The following is a 22,575-nucleotide window of genomic DNA, read 5'->3' as shown; positions in this document are numbered from 1 at the left end:
GCGGAATGAAATAGATATCACCAGCACAGCCCTGGGAGTATAACCCATGCCCGCTGTTGACCTGATACCAGCAAGAAGACCACAAAGAGTGGCCGAGTGACCGAGCAAAGCTCGAGTCCTCCAGTTGTCACCACCCTGATGCTGATGCGGTTTAATGAGCGGCGTGCTGTCACCACACATATCTCCTCTGCGTACGCTTCTACAATCTGGCAGCTGCAGAACCTGCTGGAGTTCACGGAACTCCTCTCTTCACTATTAAATAACCTCGAAGTGCATTACGTGCGTTTCTCAGAAAATAAACACAACAAACATAAAGGGAGAGGATTTGCACGCAAGCCTTAAGAGGTCAGTCACATCTGTAGTGTAATTTCGACCCAAGTGACCTGTATGCTAACATGATGTCATTACAGCATATATATATACATAAGTATATATTTCAAAATGCTGACTCAGTATTTCTCTTGCTTTCAAAATTGTATTCAATTTAGTCTGGATTGTATTTTCTTTTACCTCTTGTTCATAGAAAATGAGCCCTTGTCAGTTTAGTTGTATGCACAGCCTTAAATGTTGACAAAAAGGACATGGATATGGAAACATATGGTAATTGTTTCTTCTCACTTATTAAAAGTTGATAAGCATATTAATTTTGCTAACCTACAATAGCTATATGCACAACCACATGGTAGCATTTAATAGTTTGCATTTAGCATTGTTGCCTTTAACTGTCAGAATATAGACCTAAACCCCATTTTCGGGTCACAGCCCACCAGATGAGAACCATTGGAGTAGATAAATACAGGATTATACAATTTAAGACATTTCTTTGCAGAAAAAGAAAATCAATAATTGCTAGTGTGATTAGAAATAAACAGGTCACACATATAAAATACAAATCCATCTTTAGATTAAGTGTTTGTTAGTGACCAACCTTTAGGCCAGAGGACAAGTGTGAGCAGAAGGGCACAGAAGAAAGACTATCCCTCATAGAGGTTCAGGATGAAAAGGTGTATTTTTCTATGGACTTGAGGGCGTCTTTACGGACCAGCCTCCACCCTGCATTCCTCATGGGCATCCTCCTGGAAAATGGCATAAGGTTTACAAAACATCATTGTGGCTGTGGCAGCAATTACTGTTAATATATGTCAAATGGCTAAAGCAGAGGCTTAGAAGCAGACCGATCACTCCGATAACGCCAACTGTCACTCCGTTAGCCACAGAGCAGCCCCACTGGAATAATTAGTCCACTCTCTGTGAATAAAACAATATGAAAACAGCCAAATTGACATCCAAAATATGGGCTTTGCCTCAGATGACCTGAAAACAGGCCATCCCATATAGAACAACAACGGCAACATCTTCCATCAATATTGATCCCTTATATATTAATTTTATATTAATTTAATAGAAATCAGTAATAACATCTTTACTTTTTTAACAGGCAGTAGTTTTTGGTATTATAACTTATACAATTATAGATTAGATAACTAAACTAACTTAAAAGTGTTTGAACAAATGTAAAATAAATGAAAAAAGAAATAAAAGTTAGTGAACCACTGACCTAAAACAGTATAAAAACAGTATAATTTGGCTAAAAGGCTAAGAGAAGTATTTAAAATATTGAAGAATTACATGTAAAATTATAAAATTACTTAAATGAAAGCTCTATCACCATTTGGTGATAGAGCTTTCATTTAAGTAATTTTATAATTTTATATTTACATATTCCAAAAAAGTCTTACATTTTTCATTGGTGAATCCTTCTACCTTTACATTATAAGATGTCCCCAAACACAAGTCAATTTTCCAAATTAAATAATATATTTATATATATATAAAATAACTCATCCTGTATGATTTATAAGCCTTTTGAAAAGTGGGGACCCCTGGCTGGTTCCTACAATATAGGTGATCTCAGGTTTTACTATCCTTATTGGGACATTTGGTCCCCACAATGTTATATCACACACACACACACACACACACACACACACACACACACACACACACACACACACACACACACACACACACACACACACACACACACACACACACACACACACGACAGTGACCTCACTGCTAAATTCAATAATCAGTTTGTAGTGTTAATAATACATGCAGATGTTTGAAACTGCAACCTGTTCAAATTGGCATATTGCATAAAATATAATGTAAAATAAAAGTAGTTTTAGGTAAAACATAATAGTCATTTTTATTTGTGACATACATAAAAGTCACAGGATACAAAGTGCAACGTATTTGTTGAATGTTCTGTATTACTGACAAAACCATAGCAAAGAGCTTTAGGATCTCTCTCTCTCTCTCTCTCTCTCTCTCTCTCTCTCTCTCTCTCTCTCTCTCTCTCTCTCTCTCTCTCAAAAAGAAATCTCTCAAAAGATTTGTAGTTCATACAAAAGATTAAGAAACTCCTTTATATAATATACAGTGAAAGAATCAAACACTATTCACATAAATAGGAAAAATGTTCTGTCTCCCTCTCAAAGTGTTTCTCTCTCTCTGTCTCTCTCTCTCACACACACTGCAGGGCAGACAGTCGGGGCACGGCTCATCTATGTGAAGCCAGCTGGCTGTGGCGTCCCTGAGAGCCGAGCACTTGTCCCCTGCTGAGTGCAATTGAGAAGCGCAGACCTGCCTTTACTCTGCACACAGCCCAGAGCCAGGCCTGAGAGACACTGTCAGTCTGAAACACAGCGACGCAGGGCCCGCGGCCTTATCCGCACTCAAACAAGCAAACATACGCGGGGCACTTTTACCTTCGTGTGGGTGTTCGCACACTCCCTACACATTTTCATTGCTTTTCTGAAATGAACTCTGAGTGTCGGTGCCCGTAAGAGGGGAGACAGCTAAACGGGAGTGCTAAATTTGACAAGCGGCTAAAGGTACGCAGGGCGTCTTCACACGAGTGTAAATGAGTGACACCGCCAGAGATGCGCGTCCGAGAAAGCAACGTGTAATTGGTGATGATGGGAATGGACACAAGCCACATGAGACCGCTGACAAAGAACCAGCATCGCCACCAACAAAGGGCTGGCGGGAGAGATGACGGCTCTGAAAGGGGCAGGGCAGCTTCAAAGCTCGCCAGAGTCGTTCTTTTCTTCTTCACACACACAGAGAGCCTCTAAAAAGTGATATTTCAGCATATCATTATCATTCAGTCTGGATGAATTCACAGTCGAAGATCAAAAGAACAGTTGCATTAGAGATGGATAGAGATATATCATAATTACCCCAGGTGGGCCGAGACTTGAATCTAAATGGGTCACATCAGACTATATGTGCGGACAACATTACGTTAGAAGTTAAGATTAGTTACCATAAAGCTGCACGGTGAAAGTGTGCAATAACCAAGGTAAAGCGAGTTGTATTCGGCAGGTCATGTGATCTCAACATATCAGCCCCCATGAGACGACCCACAGAATAAAAATGAGCTTGTACATTCATCTTGTGCAAATTTACATGGTTTTCAACAGGTTTTTCAAAAGTACTATACATTTCTTTGTGTGTAAAACGTTTTTAATGTGCATATTTAACTTAAACCGACCATTTGGACTTTTACCAGCGCATATAAACAGAAGAATTCTTCCGAGTCCCAGTAAAATGTTATTGATAAAATGAATTTGATAATTTAATAAAATAAATGAATTTGATAATTTCTATAGTTTAAATAATCTAATCATACATCATACATGCCAACACATATTCATATCAGTAACAAAATGTCGGGTAAAAGCAATAGGCTATTTGTATCAGAGTTTAGGAAGCTAAAGCCTGCTAAACATAGTGACTAAATAGTGAGATGCAGTTCTGTTAAAGTGAAGAAAGTAAACATTGTTAGCTTGGCCAACAATGAGGTAAATGTTAGGTTGTATAAATGTTTAGATTAAAGTTATGCAGATGTTAATTTCTTTTTTACTGTCACTTTTTATTCATGTATATGTTACCTGTACATTTTAAAAGTGAAATGCATATTTTGTCTGTGTGTAGCTTTTTGTGCTTTATGAATTTACCAGGCAGGTACTCCTTCAAGTGGATTTGATAGTACTTGGTTCCCTCTAGTGCTCAGAGAAGGAATTATAATTTTTAATTTGGTTAAAATGAAATAACTGCATTATCATATTAAGCAGTATGAAAATGTCTGTCTTAATCTTCAGTTTTGCATGTCTTGTGTGCAGTTTATTAAACTGGCTAAACAAACTGCCGTCAATAGCATGCACAACGGCTGCACCTGTTAGCCATGGCATTTGGCATGGCATTTTCACATCCATTAATAATTACTGTCATCTGTGTCTTAGGTGCTGGACCCCTGTGCAGATGATTGAGATCATTCCACTTATAACTGCATAGAATTTGAAATAATACTCAAATAAAAATGTGGAAGATTACAGGTCACAATTTATGCAGTATTTTACGAGCAATGATTATTAAAGCAAAATAATTTACTTTCTTAAATGAATTGCTTAGTGCGTTTTCTATAAAATTGCACATAAAATCCTGTTTCATTTTAAAGAAAATTGGTATATACCCATTTTAAGACAAAATCAATTTCAAATTCAAAGTGATTGGAAATGTGGGGTAAAAAAACAAAAAGTACTTTTATTCAGTTTTACTTGCATGTTTTTTTTTTTCTAAAGTTGATATTGTACTTAAAATGCATAATTCAGGTCGGAATCCTAAGAACTGACTTTCAGGTCAGGTCAGAATCCTAAGAACTGACTTTCAGGTCAGGTCAGAATCCTAAGAACTGACTTTCAGGTCAGGTCAGAATCCTAAGAACTGAATTTCATGTGTCCCACACTGGTTCATTACTTTCAATATCTAAAAATCCCCCTTCATTTCATACATTCAGTGGGCAAGGCTCCAGTGTGGTATACTACTAACTAACATCCATCCAACCATCCATCCATCCATTCTTCCTTTCAGGACAAATACATGTACTGTTACACGCTTACTAACAAACCCTCCATCCATCCATCCATCCATCCATCCATCCATCCATCCATCCATCCATCCATCCATCCATCCATCCATCCATCCATCCATCCATCCATCCATCCGTCTGTCCGTCCATCCATCCATCCATCCATCCATCCATCTGTCCATCCATCCATCCACCCACCCATCCATCCACCCATCCATGGAAAAACAGGTGATGGTCATATAATTAGAATTTCATCAAAAAGTTGATTTATTTCACCAATTCCATTAAAAAAGTGAAAATTGTATATCCATTCATTACACACAGACTGATATATTTCAAATGTTTATTTTGTTTATCAATTTTTTTTCTTCAAAATTTTGTTTATCAAACAATTATTTGTTTAATAATTTTGATTATTATAACTGACAATAAGGAAAATCCCAAATTCAGTATCACAGAAAATTTGAATATTGTGAAAAGGTTCAATATTGAAGACACCTGGTGCCACACTCTAATTAGCTAATTAACTGTAAACACCTGCAAATGTCTTTAAATTGTCTCTCAGTCTAGTTCTGTAGTCTACACAATCATGGGAAAGACTGCTGACTTGACAGTTGTCGAAAAGACAACCATTGACACCTTGCACAAGGAGGGCAAGACACAAAAGGTCATTGCAAAAGAGGCTCTGTGACCAAGCACATTAATAGAGAGGTGAAGGGAAGGAAATTATGTGGTAGAAAAAAGTTTACAAGCAATAGGAATAACTGCACCCTGTGGGAGAGATTCACAAAGAGTGGACTGCAGCTGGAGTCAGTGCTTTAAAAGGATCCCCTGGTGTTGAGACTTGTATGGCTTAATATAACATAAATGCTGTCTCTTACTGAATTATGTAGTAGAAAACCCATGAAAGATCTACGTTATTTAAAAAATCGATTTTATATTTGGACCATGGGCGGCGCCATTTTGTTTGCGTTCTAGGTTGATGACGTAGAATGGTTGAACTCCTCCATCAGCTGGCGTTACCCGTAGCTATTTTTACCACAACGCAACTCGAAAATTGTTTCAGAGTTAAACAAAACCAATGAATTGCTTTGTAATTGTACTTAAAACATACTCAAACATACATGTGCACACAAACTCACCTACACAAGTCACAAACAGATCGGCGGCCGGGCACACACACCTGAGAGACTGCGCTGTCTCAATCGAGATGTTGGGCTGCTCAGTCTCCACGACAGGGGCTGAATCCGAAATCGACCCCCTATACCCTGAAATAGGGCATTATTTGAAGGGACGGCCATTTGTAGTGTTGTCCGACATCATAGTGGGCATGTTCGAGTGCAGTCATTCAGTCTCACGTTGCACCGCAATAACGAGTGTACAGCCGAATTACACACAACAGCTGTCCGACTTCACACACCCAAACATACATGTGCACACAAACTCTCTCTCTCACACAGACTCACACAGACTCACACACACCCCAACAGATCGGCGCGAACACACACACACACACACCCCAACAGATCGGCGCGAACACACACACACACACACAAACGCACTGCGTGCGCGCATACATAACCCTCAATCCCTGTGTTGATATCATAGATAGACTGTTGATATGCAGTAGATTAACTGTAATGCCTAATGTATCCAGCAGAGGGAAATATCTAGGTAGGACGATGGGATAAGGTAACGTGAGGAAGAGAGGCAGGATGTTTTGGTGATGATGCATGGGATGCATTAAAGTTTGAGCACAAGCTCAGTGAATTAACCTCAATCTTTAAACTTTCACTTTTAAGACACAAGTAGCATTCGCTACTTTTGTTCACTAATACAACTTGAAGGAGTGAATGAAGACGATCGAGTGCGTGAAGTCGGACAGCTGTTGTGTGTAAATCGGCTGTACACTCGTTATTGCGGTGCAACGTGAGACTGAATGACTGCACTCGAACATGTCCCTATGGTGTCGGACAACACTACAAATGGCCGTCCCTTCAAATAATGCCCTATTTCAGGGTATATAGGTCGATTTCAGATTCAGCCCCTGTCGTGGAGACTGAGCAGCCCAACATCTCGATTGAGACAGCGCAGTCTGTCAGGTGTGTGTGCCCGCCCGCCGATCTGTTTGTGACTTGTGTAGGTGAGTTTGTGTGCACATGTATGAGTGTGTTTTAAGTATAATTACAAAGCAATTCATTGGTTTTGTTTAACTCTGAAACAATTTTCGAGTTGCGTTGTGGTAAAAAATAGTTACGGGTAGCGCCAGCTGATTGAGGAGTTCAACCATTCTACGTCATCAACCTAGAACGCAAACAAAATGGCGCCGCCCATGGTCCAAATATAAAATCGATTTTTTAAATAATGTAGATCTTTCATGGGTTTTCTACTACATAATTCAGTAAGAGATATCATTTATGTTATATTAAGCCATACAAGTCTCAACACCAGGGGATCCCTTTAAGAACCACTACGCACAGACGTATGCAAGACATGGGTTTCAGCTGTCGCATTCCTTGTGTCAAGCCACTCTTGAACAACAGACAGCATCAGAAGTGTCTTGTCTGGTCTTAAGAAAAAAAGGAATGGATTGCTGCTGAGTGGTCCAAATTTGTTTTCTGATGAAAGTAAATTTTGTATTTGCTTCGGAAATCAGGGTCCCAGAGTCTGGAGGAAGAAAGGATAGGCACACAATTCACGTAGCCTGAGGTGTCAGACAAAACCACATTACGAAAATCATTAACCAAGGCTTCAGATGGCACTGATGCCCAGACGCCTCGGTAGAGCGGCCAGCCTCAGGAAGCAACTTTCATTTGCTTTCCTCCACTAGTCAGGAGCTTGTATTACTGCTGTATTTTACCGCGTAGCTTATTTTGCATGTAACTTCGTCACCCTTTCTGTCGAAATAGTCCCATACAGTATGCTTCTTTACCATTGCTTCATTTTGCGAAATATTTCTGTGTTGGCACATGTGGTTCGTTGCATGTGTTAACGTGCCCCGTGAGATTAAAAAAAAAAAACCTTTTACACCGTTTACCTGATAGTGTTAATCGGTCAAAATTCTTAATATCGGTTAATGGTTAAACTGTCAATATGAGCATCCCTAATCTGATGCATTCTTCAAAACAGGCTGAATGAAGTACGCAAAACAAAGGTTGCCTTCCATAGATCCCTCAAATTGAGATTTGATGAGGTCATTTGATGATGTGGGAGCCGAGATATGCAGCCTTCAGTTTGAGAAACACCCTATAGCTGTGTCTCATTTCGTTAAATTTCGAAAGCTGCGTCCTCTGGAGGACACGTCCTGTGTAAGATGCAGTATACGGAGTGTCCTCAATCAGAATTAAACGAGACGTCCTTCGTAGGACACACAGACAGGAAGTATCACGTTGCTATGCCAAAAAGTTCAGCCTCGTTGCGCTCTCACGCCAGTTTATATGAATGAAAATTATTTATAACTTGAAAATGAATATGAAATGTTTCTTGTCTTGACAGCAATGTACTATTCTAAACGTTTAAAATGCACTAAACAGTTGTAATCCTGTTTACCACAACTATCTGTTTGAGGTAATAGAGCTTAAAAAAACAAACAAAAAAAGCTTGAACTACTTAATTTAAACACCACACCTACGCTCGCATGTATATCTGGCGGTGGTGCCGTTTTTTCATATAATATAAAAAAAAAAAATGGCGGTTGTTAACAGAGACGCAAAGAATTGTGGGTTATCTCCAGCCGTGAAGGGAGAAATTCGGAGTGTGCATGAGTTGTATACTCATGCACACTCCGAATTTCTCTGAAAGAAGGACGCATTCGAAGGTCGCGTTTGGAGTCCTTCTCACTTTTTTGAAATGAGATGGCCTTATGACGTATGCACCCTTCGAATGCGACCTCCGGAGGACGCAGCCTTCTGAAATGAGACACAGCTTATTTGTGGGTTAATTGGGTTGATTAGCTTCAGGTGTTTTTTTTTCTGTCATCAGTTTTTGGCTGTGTCTGAAATTGCCCCCTATACCCGCATTCACTATTCCCAGCATTAGTCCACTAATATAGTTCACTTGAGAGTCAATAAAAATGAGTGAGCCAGTTTGAACACTCAGGGCCCTATAATAGACCCAGTGCAATGCAATGATGCAGCACCATGTTGTTTAAATAGCAAATGCACTCACAACCTTGTCTGGCTATCATCAGAACAAGCTCAATCTTTTAAGATTGAACATTTGTCTGGGGAGTCTGCTATGCATTTTCTACTGCACAAGAGGTGAGATCAACGAGTATAATTAAAATGACTCGTATGTAATTGGATAGTCCTTCAACCAATCAGACCACAACAGGCATCGATCCATCCCTTCTCTATCTGTAATTGTGTTAAAACCGCCAATAGCGCGCCAGCTGTATAAGCCTGTGATTGGTTCCCGCAAATGTGTAACAGAAGCAGGATAAATTAATGTACAGATATCCAGCCTGAGCTGCAGTGTGAAATCAAACTGCCAGCAGATCAGGCTGGGTTTACCCAGTCTACTCGCAACCATCTGTTCGAGGTGCGTTCAGGTGCATTGTTGTTGCGTTGCTATTTTGAGGCAACTAAAAACGACTGCACCATTAACCAACAAAAACCTTGTCTAAAGTAAATAGCGCAGTATTTTTTGTGTTATTTAAAGGGTATAATAGTAATATGTTCCTATAGGCAGGTGCACAACACACATACACTCTACTTATTACACTCACAGGGATTTTTAAATCTTAAGCATAAACGGATTCCTCTCTGGAGAAGCGTTCAGTCTTTCCTCCCGCAAATTTCGCTATGTAAATAGCGAATCAGACATGGTGCAAGGGGACACTTTTAAAGGGAATGGGAGATGAAACTCTGATGGGTTTATTGCATGTTACGCTCAAAACACACTAAGTACAGCCCTTTCGGGCCATGTGTCCGGCATGCCAAACCGTTTTTTCCCCCATCATTAAACTAGCTAAAGTGGATTAGATACACCCTAAGTGCACCTTTGCCATTCTCTTCTCTTGAATGATTTAGCTGTAGAGTTCATTCAGCACGCAACTCACAGTGCATTATGGGTATTCTCTAGCCATTGAGCATGCATCGGTTGTGCAGATTGCGTTGCATTCTGGGGATTGAATAACATCCACTATGGTCTCGGACACCACTACGATGGCTGTCTGCACAAATAGTGCCCTTTTTAAGGCAATAGGGGGCGGTTTCAGACACAGCCTTGTTTTTATATTGCACTCTTGTTTCCATTGTGCCTTGTATAGCTTTGGACCAATGTAACCCACTGTTTGTCATGTTTTAAGTTAAGTTCTCCATGTTTACAGTTTGAATTTTGTTATCAAGCCAGTAAACGGCGCCTGGGTTCTCACTTTCTACTTGCCTTCGAGGGACATGTTAAATCTTTCCTGTTTTAAAATTATTTGTAGACTATGTGTGTATATTTTTTCAGTGTTACAAAGCTTTCTACCCAAGCTTAACATCCAGGTGCCTCATTTATAAAACTTTGTGTAGGATTTCCGTCAGAAGTGCCATACGGATGAAATATAGGACGTGTGTACGCAAAGAAATATTCAGATTTATAAAACGCATGCATATTCTACGCCGTTTTTCCTATAAATCACAATCAATGTAGTGCAGCTTTAGTGGCTTCATGTCACACTCATAGTTGCTCATAAACAGTCCGTGACTAATGTCAAAAAGGCACTTGAGTGATAAAAGGTTGCGGATACCGTAAATGCTGTAGCCTCACAACCTCGGACCGTGGCCGAAGTAAAAAAAGAAATGGTCGGACATCAATGTCGAGGCAAAAAAGCATCTAGGGCTCCATCGCCAGAGTGTGTCTGCCACGGGTGGGGGAAAGTGGACACCGGAGCTGACCCCTCTTGATGAGAATTTCAAATTTTCTTTCTGAATGGTTGAGACATACGTCATACATTATTTTTTTTCAAAAATAAAACAAAGTAAAGGGATAGCCTATGCATGAATACCATGATTTGGTAGCTGATGAAGACATTTTTACTATGAAAACTAATTTCCCCAGTGGACAATTAATCCATCCATCTATCCATCCCCCTAATTATCTATCTATCTAATCGCATTTACAGTGAGGAAAATAAGTATTTGAACACCCTGCTATTTGTCAAGTTCTCCCACTTAGAAATCTTAGAATATTCTGCCTTATCTGCCCTCGATGGGGTCATGGCCTAAGGGTACACTGCGGTCCCTCCCCCTTGGTTGAACGCTCTGTTGCACACTACGGTGTCCATGGAATGCTTCGACCAAATGTGGTGAGGATATACTAAGCGCCCTCCAAAAGACTGTGGGCTCGCCTACTTCGGTGGCAAAGAACAGCAGGGGTACATCTGTGGTCTGAATGACCCCGCTGGTGCAGTTCCTGGAAGTCTGGCTACAGCTTCCGGGACTGTCCCGTTGGGTTGTGAAGACCATCATGCTCGGCTATGCGATTCAGTTCGTGCAGGCTCCTCCCTTCTACGGGGAGCCAGCTATACCATGGTGGGGCCCAATGTCCCTATCATGCATGCGGAGATTGCCACCCTATTGGCGAAGGGTGCGATTGAGCTTGTCCCTCCAGCTGAAATGAAGTCCGGCTTCCACAGCCCCTACTTCATTGTACCCAAGAAAACCGGTGGGTTACAGACAATCCTGGACCTGCGCGTCCTGAACTAATTCCTACCTCGACACAAACCGTTCCTACAGTTTGCTTTCAAGGAGCCGGCATATCAGTACGCGTTCCTCCCATTCCGACTTGTTCTGTCCCCTTGCGTCTTTACGAAGATTGTTGAGGCAGCCCTTGCTCCACTCAGGCAGCACGGGGTTCGCATCCTGCACTACCTCGATGACTGGCTAATACTGAGTCACTCTCAAGAGCAGGTGTGCGAACACAGAGATCTGGTGCTCTGCCACTTAGCCCGTATGGGCCTTCGGGTTAACTGGGAGAAGAGCAAACTCTGCCCAGTGCAAAGGATCTCTTTTCTCGTTATGGAGATCGACTTGTTCGCCATGTGTGCGCAGCTTACCAGCGAGCGCTCACATTCACTGCTGACTTGCTTTCATCAAATCAAGAGCAAGAGTGCGGTTCCACTGAAACTATTTCAGAGGCTCCTGGGGCATATGGCATTTGCAGCCACTGTAACGCTGCTTGGATTGCTTCATATGAGACTGCTTCAGCACTGGCTTCGCGATTGAGTCCATTGATGGGCATGGTAGTCTGGCACACTCCGGGTACCAGTGACTTGGGCCTGCCTTCAGACGCTCACCCCGTGGTCGAACCTCAGTTTTCTATGGGCAGGTGTGTTCTTAAAACAAGTTTCCAGGCCTATTGTTGCATCAACAGATGCCTCCACCACGGGTTGGGGTGCCATGTGCAATGGACATGCTTTGCGGGCTCCTGGACAGGACTCCAGTGCCTCCTGCATGTAAATTGCTTCGAGTTGCTGGCAGTAGAGCTCGATGGTGAGTCCGGTCAGACAACACGGCCGTTGTAGTTTACATCCACCACGGTCTACGCTCCTGCCGTATGTCTCAACTTGCCCGCCATCTCATCTTATGGAGTCAGAAGCATCTAAAGTCCCTACAAACCAGGCTGGACCTGGTTCTCAGAACTCCTTCTCCTTGCAACAGCCCCTCCCTGGCCAATTCCTCTGAGACAGGACCTCCTCTCTCAGAGACAGGGCACCCTCTGGCACCCGCTTCCCGATATTTGGAACCTCCGCGTGTTTCAAAACGGAGGGTGTCTCACATAGTGGACGCCAGTGTTTTGGCTTACCAGACACTGGGGCGTCCATGCCTCCTTGAGGTCAGGGCACACTCCACCCGGAGTGTGGCCTCCTCTTGGGCTTTAGCGCATGGTGCTTCAATGACAGCCATCTGCAGAGCTGCAGGCTGGGCGACACCTAACACATTCACAAGATTCTACAATCTCTGAGTGGAGCCTGTGTCCGACCTGTACTTGCCTCCACTAATGGCCGGTAATCGATCAGGCTCAGGTCTCTTCACTTGCTCGCCATTCCAGGTGTCTTCCCTTGGTAAGCTTGCCACCCTTGGGTTAAAAGTCCACCTTCGGCTGGTTCCCCAGAGTTCTTCCGTATGTAGCCTTTAGTGGTTCATATGTGTATTCTCTAAGTCCTCAATACGGGTAGTCATCTTAGCATATCTCCACCTGGAATATGCTTCCCAGTGTACCTTGGTAATTCCTGTTATAGATGATCCTTTGTCCGTACTAGTCTTATGACAGGGCACTCGCACCTATGCAGGGCACTGGAAGACGGCGTTACTCGGAGTGACTGAACGAAAGGGAACATCTCGTTTACGTATGTAACAATTGTTTCCTGAAGAGGGAACAGAGACATAACGTCCCTCTGCCACATCCGCTGTACCGCTGGAATGGCCGAGAGTTCAGTCTTGACTACTCAGCAGGTAAACATAATGCGATCATGCCAGCGTACTTCCTTATATACCCACATGGGTAGGTGGAGTCACGCATGCAAATTCCGCATGCCCATAGAGACAGAGTGACACACGTCATAACTTGAAAGCCACGCCCACCGGGGGGAAAACAATCCAAACGTCTCCAATGACTTTCTATTGCGGGAAGCGGCCTCCTTGTAATTTCTTACTTATTACAAAAAAACAAACAATGTCTAAAAGCTGATATGTGACAAGGTGTACAGAAAACAAGTTAAAAAAACCAGGAACAAAAACCCAGAAGTTTTTATAAGCTGTTTACCCTAAAAACAAACGTTAAAGGACACAAAAGTGTATACAGGCACTTGAGACAGAGCGCGACATGCTATATTACACGGAAAACTACGGCCACTGGAGGGGAAAGTAATCAGCGACAGGAAATATAATATATAAAACTGCCAATTGGATATTTGACAAAATGTTTACTGCATACGTAGGCATACTGAGACATCCTGAGTGTCAGGATCCCCCAATTTACCCATTATTACTGCTGAAGCTTCACGTCTTATTGCCTGTATCCATTTTTGTCTCCTTAAACGCTCGTTTTTTAGGGTTGAGAGCTGATACAATTTTAGTTATGTGTTTTTTTAGCATGTTTGCTGTACACATTGTCACATATCAGGTTTTAGACATTTTTCTGTTTTTTTTTGTTATAAGTAAGAAAAGACGATGCGACCATTTCACGCAATACAAAGTAAATGGAGAGCGTTGGATTGTTTCCACCCCGGTGTGGGCGTGGCCTAAATACGCTCTGTCTCTATAGCTGTGTCTCATTTCAGAAGGCTGCGTCCTCCAGAGGTCGCATTTGAAGGGTGCATACGTCATAAGGCCGTCTCATTTCAAAAAAGTGAGTAGAACACTTCAAGTGCGACCTTCGAATGCGTCCTTCTTTCACAGGATTTTGGAGTGTGCATTTTGGAGTGTAGCCTTCGCGGCTGGAGATAACCCATAATTCTTTACGTCGCCGTTAACAACCGTCATATATATTTTTTTATATTATATGAAAAAACTGCACCACTGCCAAATATAAATGCGAGCGTGGGTGTGGTGTTTAAAATGTAAGTTCAGTCTTGTTTTTATTTTTAAGCTCTATTACCTCACACAGATAGTTGTGGTTAACAGGATTACAATGCTTTAGTGCTTTTTAAACGTTTAGAACAGTACATTGCTGTCAAGACAAGAAACATTTCATAGTAATTTTCAAGTTATAAATAATTTTCATTCAAATAAACTGGCGTGAGAGTGCAACGAGGCTGAATGTGTTGGCATAGCAACGTGATACTTCCTGCCTGTGTGTCCCAGAGATGGGGACTCGAGTGCGACTTAAGTCGCACACACAGTGACTTCAGACTCGATTTGAGACTCATCCTCGAACGACTTCAGACTCGACTCCAACTCGAGCTGCGGGACTCGTGAACAATATTTATTTTTAGTAGGGCAGTCAAAATTAACGTGCTAATAACCCGTTAACGCAAATTCATTTTAATGCCACTAATTTTATTAACGCAGTGCGCATTTTCTGTTTGATCTGTGGCCCGTAGTTGGAGAAATTGAGATCAGCCATAGATGTAGGCTAGTACAGCAGTAGCAAACATTAATAGGGGAATAAAAGGGTTAACAATAACTTCAAGTGCAGTTATAGCCTACATAAGATACCATATTTTCTACATAACTTTTATTAGACTCCAGATCGAAAAGTGAATTTTTTCACTGAGCGCATTCACTGCTGTCCGAGCGCGATGCACTGAAGCTCACTCTCGCTCGTGTCTGAGGTAAATCATTATCACTGCCATCATCATGTGTTTTATTGAACTAAATACATTAAATCGGCTAAAATGAATACGCAGGTTTGTTTTCTGAACAAGAGTGCTCCCGAGTCCGTTACTCACTCTGTTCGTGTGAAACACGGCACACAGTTCGGCGCACATACACACACATACCGGCAGTTCAATGGGGAAACGCGCAGCTCTTAAAGGGGCCACACTTTATTCCTACTCATGGAATATGTACCCAAGTATGTTGTGGTGCTGGTGCTCTCACAGGTCCGCATTATCTTTATAATTCAGTGACAGAAAAGGGGGTCCTTTTTCTTCAGAACCTAAATTTTTGGTCTGTACTGTATAGGCTACTGTATTATTTATTTTTGTCATGTTGCAATACCCTGTTTACAGTTCAAAACAAAATCAAAGCTGATATGGTATGTTAATAGAGATAGGTGTCAAAATAACATTACATGGTTTGAATTCCTTATATATAGCTTTGCAGTGTTCTACACAGCCTGGATGGGTCGCCGTACGTGATGCAACACTTAAGAGACTTATTATAATAAAGAGACTTGAGACTTGACTTGGACTCGAGCCCAGAGACTTGAGACTTGACTTGGACTCGAGCCCAGAGACTTGACTTGGACTCAAGCCCAGAGACTTGAGACTTGACTTGGACTCGAGCCCAGAGACTTGAGACTTGACTTGGACTCGAGCCCAGAGACTTGAGACTTGACTTGGACTCGAGCCCAGAGACTTGAGACTTGACTTGGACTCGAGCCCAGAGACTTGAGACTTGACTTGGACTCAAGGCCAGAGACTTGAGACTTGACTTGGACTCGAGCCCAGAGACTTGTGAGCATCTCTGGTGTGTCCTACAAAGGACGTCTCGTTTAATTCTGATTGAGGACACTTCGTATACTGCATCCTGTACAGGACGTGTCCTCCGGAGGATGCAGCCTTCAAAATTTAACGAAATGAGACACAGCTTATGGCTGTCACAATTATGATCTGTTCTGTCTTCACCTGTGCTCGTTTGTCAATGATTAGTTTATATCCACCTTTGTCTTATTAGTTCCCTCATCCAATCTGTGTATTTACACTCCCCACTCTGTTCTGTCCTTCGTAGGTTATTGTTGGTGTCAATTCTGAATGTGAATGTGAGTGTTAGTGTCGAATGTACACGTCTGTAGTGACCATTCTTCGTCCTTTTGAAGTAAATTCTGTGTTGAACCCTCATCTCCTGTGTTGTACGCTTACTACTGCCACAACAACCCTGGCAATGGCATTGGCACAGCCATTGGGCGTTTTCTAAGATCTCGAAGATGATTGGCTTCTAAGCGAAACCCCTATTCATCAGTCACTGACCTTACGTCTCCGTTCCTCCTCAGGGAACGAGGGTTAAATACGTAACCAAGACGTTTTGTACATTTTTGCGTTCTGTTAACCATATCATTTATGAGGATGAATTGCATAACATGGCAATATTATCGCAGAACACATTCACTTTTCTTTTTGCAAATATGTGTTAGTTTGGATTTCTGTTGTATTTTCTATTTTTTTTTTTGTTTTACACTGCAGATCGATCAAACGGGTGTTCGTGTAGGCTGTTAATTGTAAGACTAGCTTTGTGAAGTTTTAGAACTTTCATGTTCTCATGCTTTGTGAAGTCTTCAACTTGCTTGCCATTTGTTTTACACGGTCAACAGTTTTTACACACTTTCACTTAGTTTTTCTGTCGACAGTGTCACCATTTCTCATTTCACCCTTTTTTGTGCGTACGCCTGGGTCAGAGCTTGCGTGAAGGACCGCACATTTTCCAGTCAAGTTTGCTTTTTATAAATACCAATTACTGCGTAGAAAGCGGCGTACTCCTTCTTTTGTGCGTACACAACATTTGTAAAAAAGGCCACAGATTTATCTCTGCATATTGAAGCAGTTCTTAGGTAGATCTTCTCAGAAGTGTGTGAATGCAGTCTGTGGCTTTGTGGCAAATTGTTTATGTCGGTGGCCTGACATGACATTTTCTGAACAAATTATTTTTTCAAGATACCTTCAAATGAACAAGCAAAGATGACCATAACTGATGTCTAATGTATATGTAGATGTTTTTTTCTTTTCTTCTTTTCATTAACATTTAAAATGGCAACAATAAAAGGGATTAGCTATAGGTTAGCTGATTACCTTAAAAGTCAATTTATATCACTGTCAGTTGGTACAGCTATTAAGACTTTATCGAATATGCGGATGCAATGAGACCCATTTTCATGTTTGTTCATGTGACGTTTGCCATTATTCTATGATTAACCTATTTTAGCAAATAATTTAAAAGTATAAATTAACAAAATTAAAAAAACATTTTTGCAAATTATTACCAAAACTACAGTCTGATGAATGAACTATAATAATGATGCAAACTTATTTTGCATTCCACAACAGTTGCTGTTATGTTCAAAGATTATGTAAAAGCATGTATGTGCCAGGCTCTCAGCAAGATCAAGACCACAGGGATATCTTTGAGTAAAATCTCTCAGTGTATCACGTTTGGTAGAATTGTGAAATGAATGCCTTTTTTCTTCTTTCTTTTTTTCTACTTTCATCAACAAGTGGTTGGGGAAACTGCTGCATAAATCGAACATGAGGATGAGGTATAGTGCGGTCATAAACCACAGATGTTATCAGATGTTTGACTTTTCTTGCTGTACTGCAAACTACCTGTGTTTTCATACTAAATCAAAGTTGCACAACCATGCATAACTTGTTTCCAAAAACTGATGCCTAAAGTGAGGTCTGTTGGTACTTCTAAAGCAGTGAGCAGTGTGTGTGCTCCCTGTGCATGTAGTGTGTTACATTTGATCCTTCTATTTTTGAAAAGGGATGTTGTGAGACCCAGCAAAAGTACCTCAACATACTTGGCATGTTAACTGGGTCAGCGCTGCAAAAACAGGAGCTTGTGGTACTGAGATGTATTAGCGGTATTGCAGGTGTCTCAGGGGTCTCTTTGACTGTCAATACTGGAAAAAGAAAAAGAAAATTAATAAACAAATTGACATTTAAGACTAGAGTGAACATGACTATTAGAACATTAAGTATATTTTAGTTTGAATTTCTAAACGTGGTAATGGCAAACAATATTTATATTATATAGTGTTAATAAAAATATATAATTGAAAAAATGTAAAACAAAAAACAAAATAGCCATTAAACAGACAAAAAAAAATTAATCAGCCTCCTATTCACTCCAAGAGTTACACATACCTTACTTAATCCCAACAGATCTTAACCAATCAGGTTAAAGGGGGTGGGTTTCTATTGAAGTAATTCAGCAACTCAGTCTAACTCAGTCACATCACCATCCAATTTAAAGAGAGACAGGCAATCAAACTTACTGTGAGTATCCAATATTTAATATGCCTTTTTGATGTGCAATCTTTTGGATCACAATATGATATATGTGCAAAAGTTTGCACAACAATATATATATGAATATTTCATTTTATTGAACATTTTTAAACATTAAGCACATGCAAATGTTTTGATATTTATTTCCCTTAAAACGGTCTCAGGAACATGTCAGATTCGACTGAAAAACTTCAGACAATTCCAATGAATGACAGCACAAACCAAACTTGTGATGTTTTCATCTACAAGGAGTCTGCTAGGATCCTCTTTCCCATTTTCTACTGCCTGGTTTTTGTCATCAGCATGGGAGGTAACAGCCTGGTCCTCTGGATCTCCAATCAGAAAAAGCAGAAGATGAACTCCACCACAATATATCTGATCAACCTGGCCATCTCCGACACCCTCTTTACCCTGGCTCTGCCCGGCAGGATCATATACTATATTAGAGGCTTTGACTGGCCATTTGGAGATTACTTGTGCCGGCTGACTGCCATGATCTTCTTCAGCAATACCTATGCTAGCATCGCCTTCATGACCTGCATCAGTGTGGATCGCTACTTGGCCATGCTGCACCGTCAGCGTTGTCAAAGACTCAGGAAAACCAAGGTTGTGCGAGGTATCTGCGCACTGGTGTGGGTGGTGGTTCTCCTTGAGACGTCCCCGCTGCTCTTCAGAAACATCTTGGAAGCCAGACCCGGTCATCGAACGTGCATGGAGTTCTTCAATTTTGATAGCCACAAGATGGCATACCTCCTTCTGATTGCTTGTGTCATTGGGTTTTGCATGCCATTGGGACTCATCCTGTGCTGTTACAGCCGGGTCAGTTGCAAGCTCTACAAAACGGCCAAGGAAAACCCAGTGACAAACAAGTCCGGAACTAACAGCAGGGCCAAAAATATGATCCTGCTCATTCTGCTGAGCTTCATGGTGTGTTTCAGCCCCTACCACATCAACATCATCCAGTTTGCAGTGAGAAGGCTGTACCATGAGCCCTCTTGTGAGGAGTTAAAGACTTTGAAAATGTCCCTGCAGGTAACCGTTGCCATGATGAACTTTAACAGCTGCCTCGACCCTTTAATTTACTTTTTTGCCATCAAAACATACAAAAAGAGAGTGATGAGTCTTTTCAAGAGCTACATTTCTATTTCGGCATCTTCCAAGAGCATGCAGGAGAACAGCAGCAGTAACACATGAGGACCAATATAATACAAAAGTAAAATCGGATGGTTTTAACTGCAGAGGAAATGCCTGCATACGTGTGAAAATGTGGTTGGATTGATGTAATCTAATAAATAGTTATCTTTCTTTCTTTTTTGTTGCAAATTTCTCAACTTGTTTTTTTTTACCACTGTTGTGTGAATTTATTAAGACATACTCTTGTTATTTAGCACATTTTTGTGAGGTCAGTATGGATTTGAATATGAATTTTTTTGTGTACTATATTTTTTGGGTGACTGATTAATGTGCTGTTGGATTCTCTTTTTTACTGATATCAACTGAAATGAAGATTCATTGTGACACTTTACAATAAGGTTAGTTAGCTACTTTAGTTAGCCAGAACTAAGAATAATCAATACTTCTACTGCATTTATTAATCTTAGTCAATGCTAATTTCAACATAAGACATTATTAAAATCAAAAGTTGTATTTCTTAGCATTAGTTAATGCACTGTGAACTAACATGAACAAACAGTGAATTACTGTATTTTTTTATTAACTAACATTAACAAAATGAATAAATACTGACTCAAAGGTATTGCTCATTGCTAGCTCATGTTAGTTAATGCATTATTAACTTATGTTAACAAATGAGAACTTATTGTAATTAATTAATTAAGTAGAAAAGTCCCACATAAAGGTTGAGGCTAGAAACCATAGGGAAATTTGAGTAAGAATGAGTGATGTAGGTGTATGTTAATATCTGCCATTTGACATTTCTGTAAGTTGCTGTGTGAATACTGCATTTTTCTTTAAAGATGCTCACAGTGTGTGTGCACCATTTTTAGCAATGCTTATAATGGCATTTTCCATTTGGGAATTGAATGCTTATGTAGCAGCTAATAGCTCTAAACAACTTTGTTTATACCTATTTTTTAATACAAATTAAAAAAGTTAATCATCATGAAGTTGTGTATTGTATCACTTAAATCTAACTGCCAATGATACATTGAAAGAAATATACATGTTTTTTTATGATCTGATTTGCCCTTTAGTTATGGCCACTGGGAAAGCACAACAAGACTATGAACACCACAACAAGAAGACACTTATCTAAAGTCAGAATCACGTCTCAGCGTTTCTTGGAATTGCAAGGCACTTGATTTGCTCTTTGTGGTTATATATGAAAAAAATCAACTGAAACAATTTTACTGCGAAACAGCGATGACTTCACCGTTACTCTTTTCTGTGCAGGCAGCGGGGATGATAAAGAACATGGCAGCATGTGTTTGATGGGTTTATGTAGGTGTTAAACAGCAATGTTCTTTTTCTTGGTTCAGAACAGGATACCAACATAAGCACATACACATGAAGTGTCTTTTTTTAGCTGCTACAGGTGGTCTGATACGTGTCTATAAAAAAAATGCGGCGAATGTGGCAAGCATGTAGCAGCCTATAAAACACAAGGATGTAGGTGGCACATAATGTGGGTGGTAAAATTGTCTTTGTAGAGAATATATATCCCAAGGAGTATTACTTAAATTTAACCATGATAAAAAAATAGGCACTAAAATAGACTACAGCATGAAATGAGGCAATAACACAATATTTTCTCACCTTCGCCACACACCATAACCATCTATTTTCCCAAAATACATGGTACACTCCTGGCAACAAACATTAAGAGAACCTTAAGTTAACCTGATGTCATGAATATAATGTATGTATAATATAAAGCAATTGTAATGATAAAACTTCAGTGATTAGCATATGGCTTTGTATCAGTAGAAACCCTGCCTGGAGTATATTCAAATGATCGTGCTTCCCCCATTTCCACATTTAAGATGACCATAAGGTAGCATATTGTACTTTTATACTATATATACACTATTTATTGGAGCACGTTTACAACTGTTATACTTTTAAAAAGGCGATTTAAACAAACCCACAACCTGAAGGGTGAACAGTCTCTATACAGACCCAAATATTACATTAAAGACAGCTTTCACCCTATTTTCATCTATAGTTAAGCCGGTAACACAGTCTGGTGAACTTTAGTTTACTTTATACGTACATGAAAAGCATACAACATAGATAATTATGAAATTATGTCAAGACTGTCATGCAATGATTTGATTTTCCACAAAGAGCTGTGAGGCATAAATCAGAGTGCACACCTTAAGAGAGATAGTGTTTATAAATGGCCCTCTACTGTATGTAGCTGTGTAAATACAGTCATGCTCATACTGAGTATATCATCATTGATTTTTGCACAATCCTAACAATGCAACAATGGAAAGTTACTGCCACCTTGTGACTAAACAGAAAACTTCAGGTACAAATTATCACGGTGGATAAAGTACCTGAAAGCCATACTTGAGTCAAAGGATAGATATCTTACCAGAAAATTACTTTGACAGAAGTTAAAGTCACTGTTTAGACTGTTAAGTTTTAAAGTATGTGAAATTTATTATACTTAACTATGAGATATATTGGGGAATTGTGTGTGTTTTATATCTGATGACGCAGTGAAATATGCCAAATTGTGCTATTTTCATGATTTATTAAATTTTTTATGTGGTTCAGATACAATAATATTTTGAGTTTCTGTTTATTAAACAAATTTCCTTCATTGTATCAACTCATTTTTTTTATTTCAATAAACTCAAAATTTTAAGGCAACCAGGTTACTTACTTTTTTAAGTTAAACCAACAAAAAACAACAATATTTTTTTACAGTGTGTATATATACATACAGTGCCCTCCACATTTATTGGCACCCCTGTTTAAGATGTGGTCGTGGACTTCAAAAAATTCTCCTATT

At 40.2% G+C, this 22,575-nt stretch overlaps 2 protein-coding genes across 2 annotated transcripts in view; one reads left to right on the top strand and one right to left on the bottom strand.

Moving 5' to 3' along the window:
- The window catches only part of clybl (citrate lyase beta like), a 185,196-nt gene that overhangs the window by 85,637 nt on the left and 76,984 nt on the right, over positions 1–22,575 (bottom strand). The window contains exon 3 of the mRNA XM_067443978.1: positions 18,094–18,205. Within this exon, the coding sequence (XP_067300079.1) occupies positions 18,094–18,205 (112 nt within the window). The remainder of the gene's footprint in view (positions 1–18,093; positions 18,206–22,575) is intronic.
- On the top strand, positions 18,558–20,669 carry si:ch211-184m13.4 (uncharacterized protein LOC798560 homolog). Its single transcript, XM_067445052.1, has 2 exons — positions 18,558–18,581; positions 18,758–20,669. Exon 2 carries the CDS (start codon positions 18,762–18,764, stop codon positions 19,785–19,787), a length of 1,026 nt encoding a protein of 341 aa, XP_067301153.1. The 5' UTR covers positions 18,558–18,581; positions 18,758–18,761; the 3' UTR covers positions 19,788–20,669.

This window comes from Pseudorasbora parva, chromosome 5 (genome assembly GCF_024679245.1).
Source record: "Pseudorasbora parva isolate DD20220531a chromosome 5, ASM2467924v1, whole genome shotgun sequence".
NCBI classification, from domain to species: Eukaryota; Metazoa; Chordata; class Actinopteri; order Cypriniformes; family Gobionidae; genus Pseudorasbora; species Pseudorasbora parva.
This window is presented reverse-complemented; position numbering and strand designations above follow the sequence as displayed.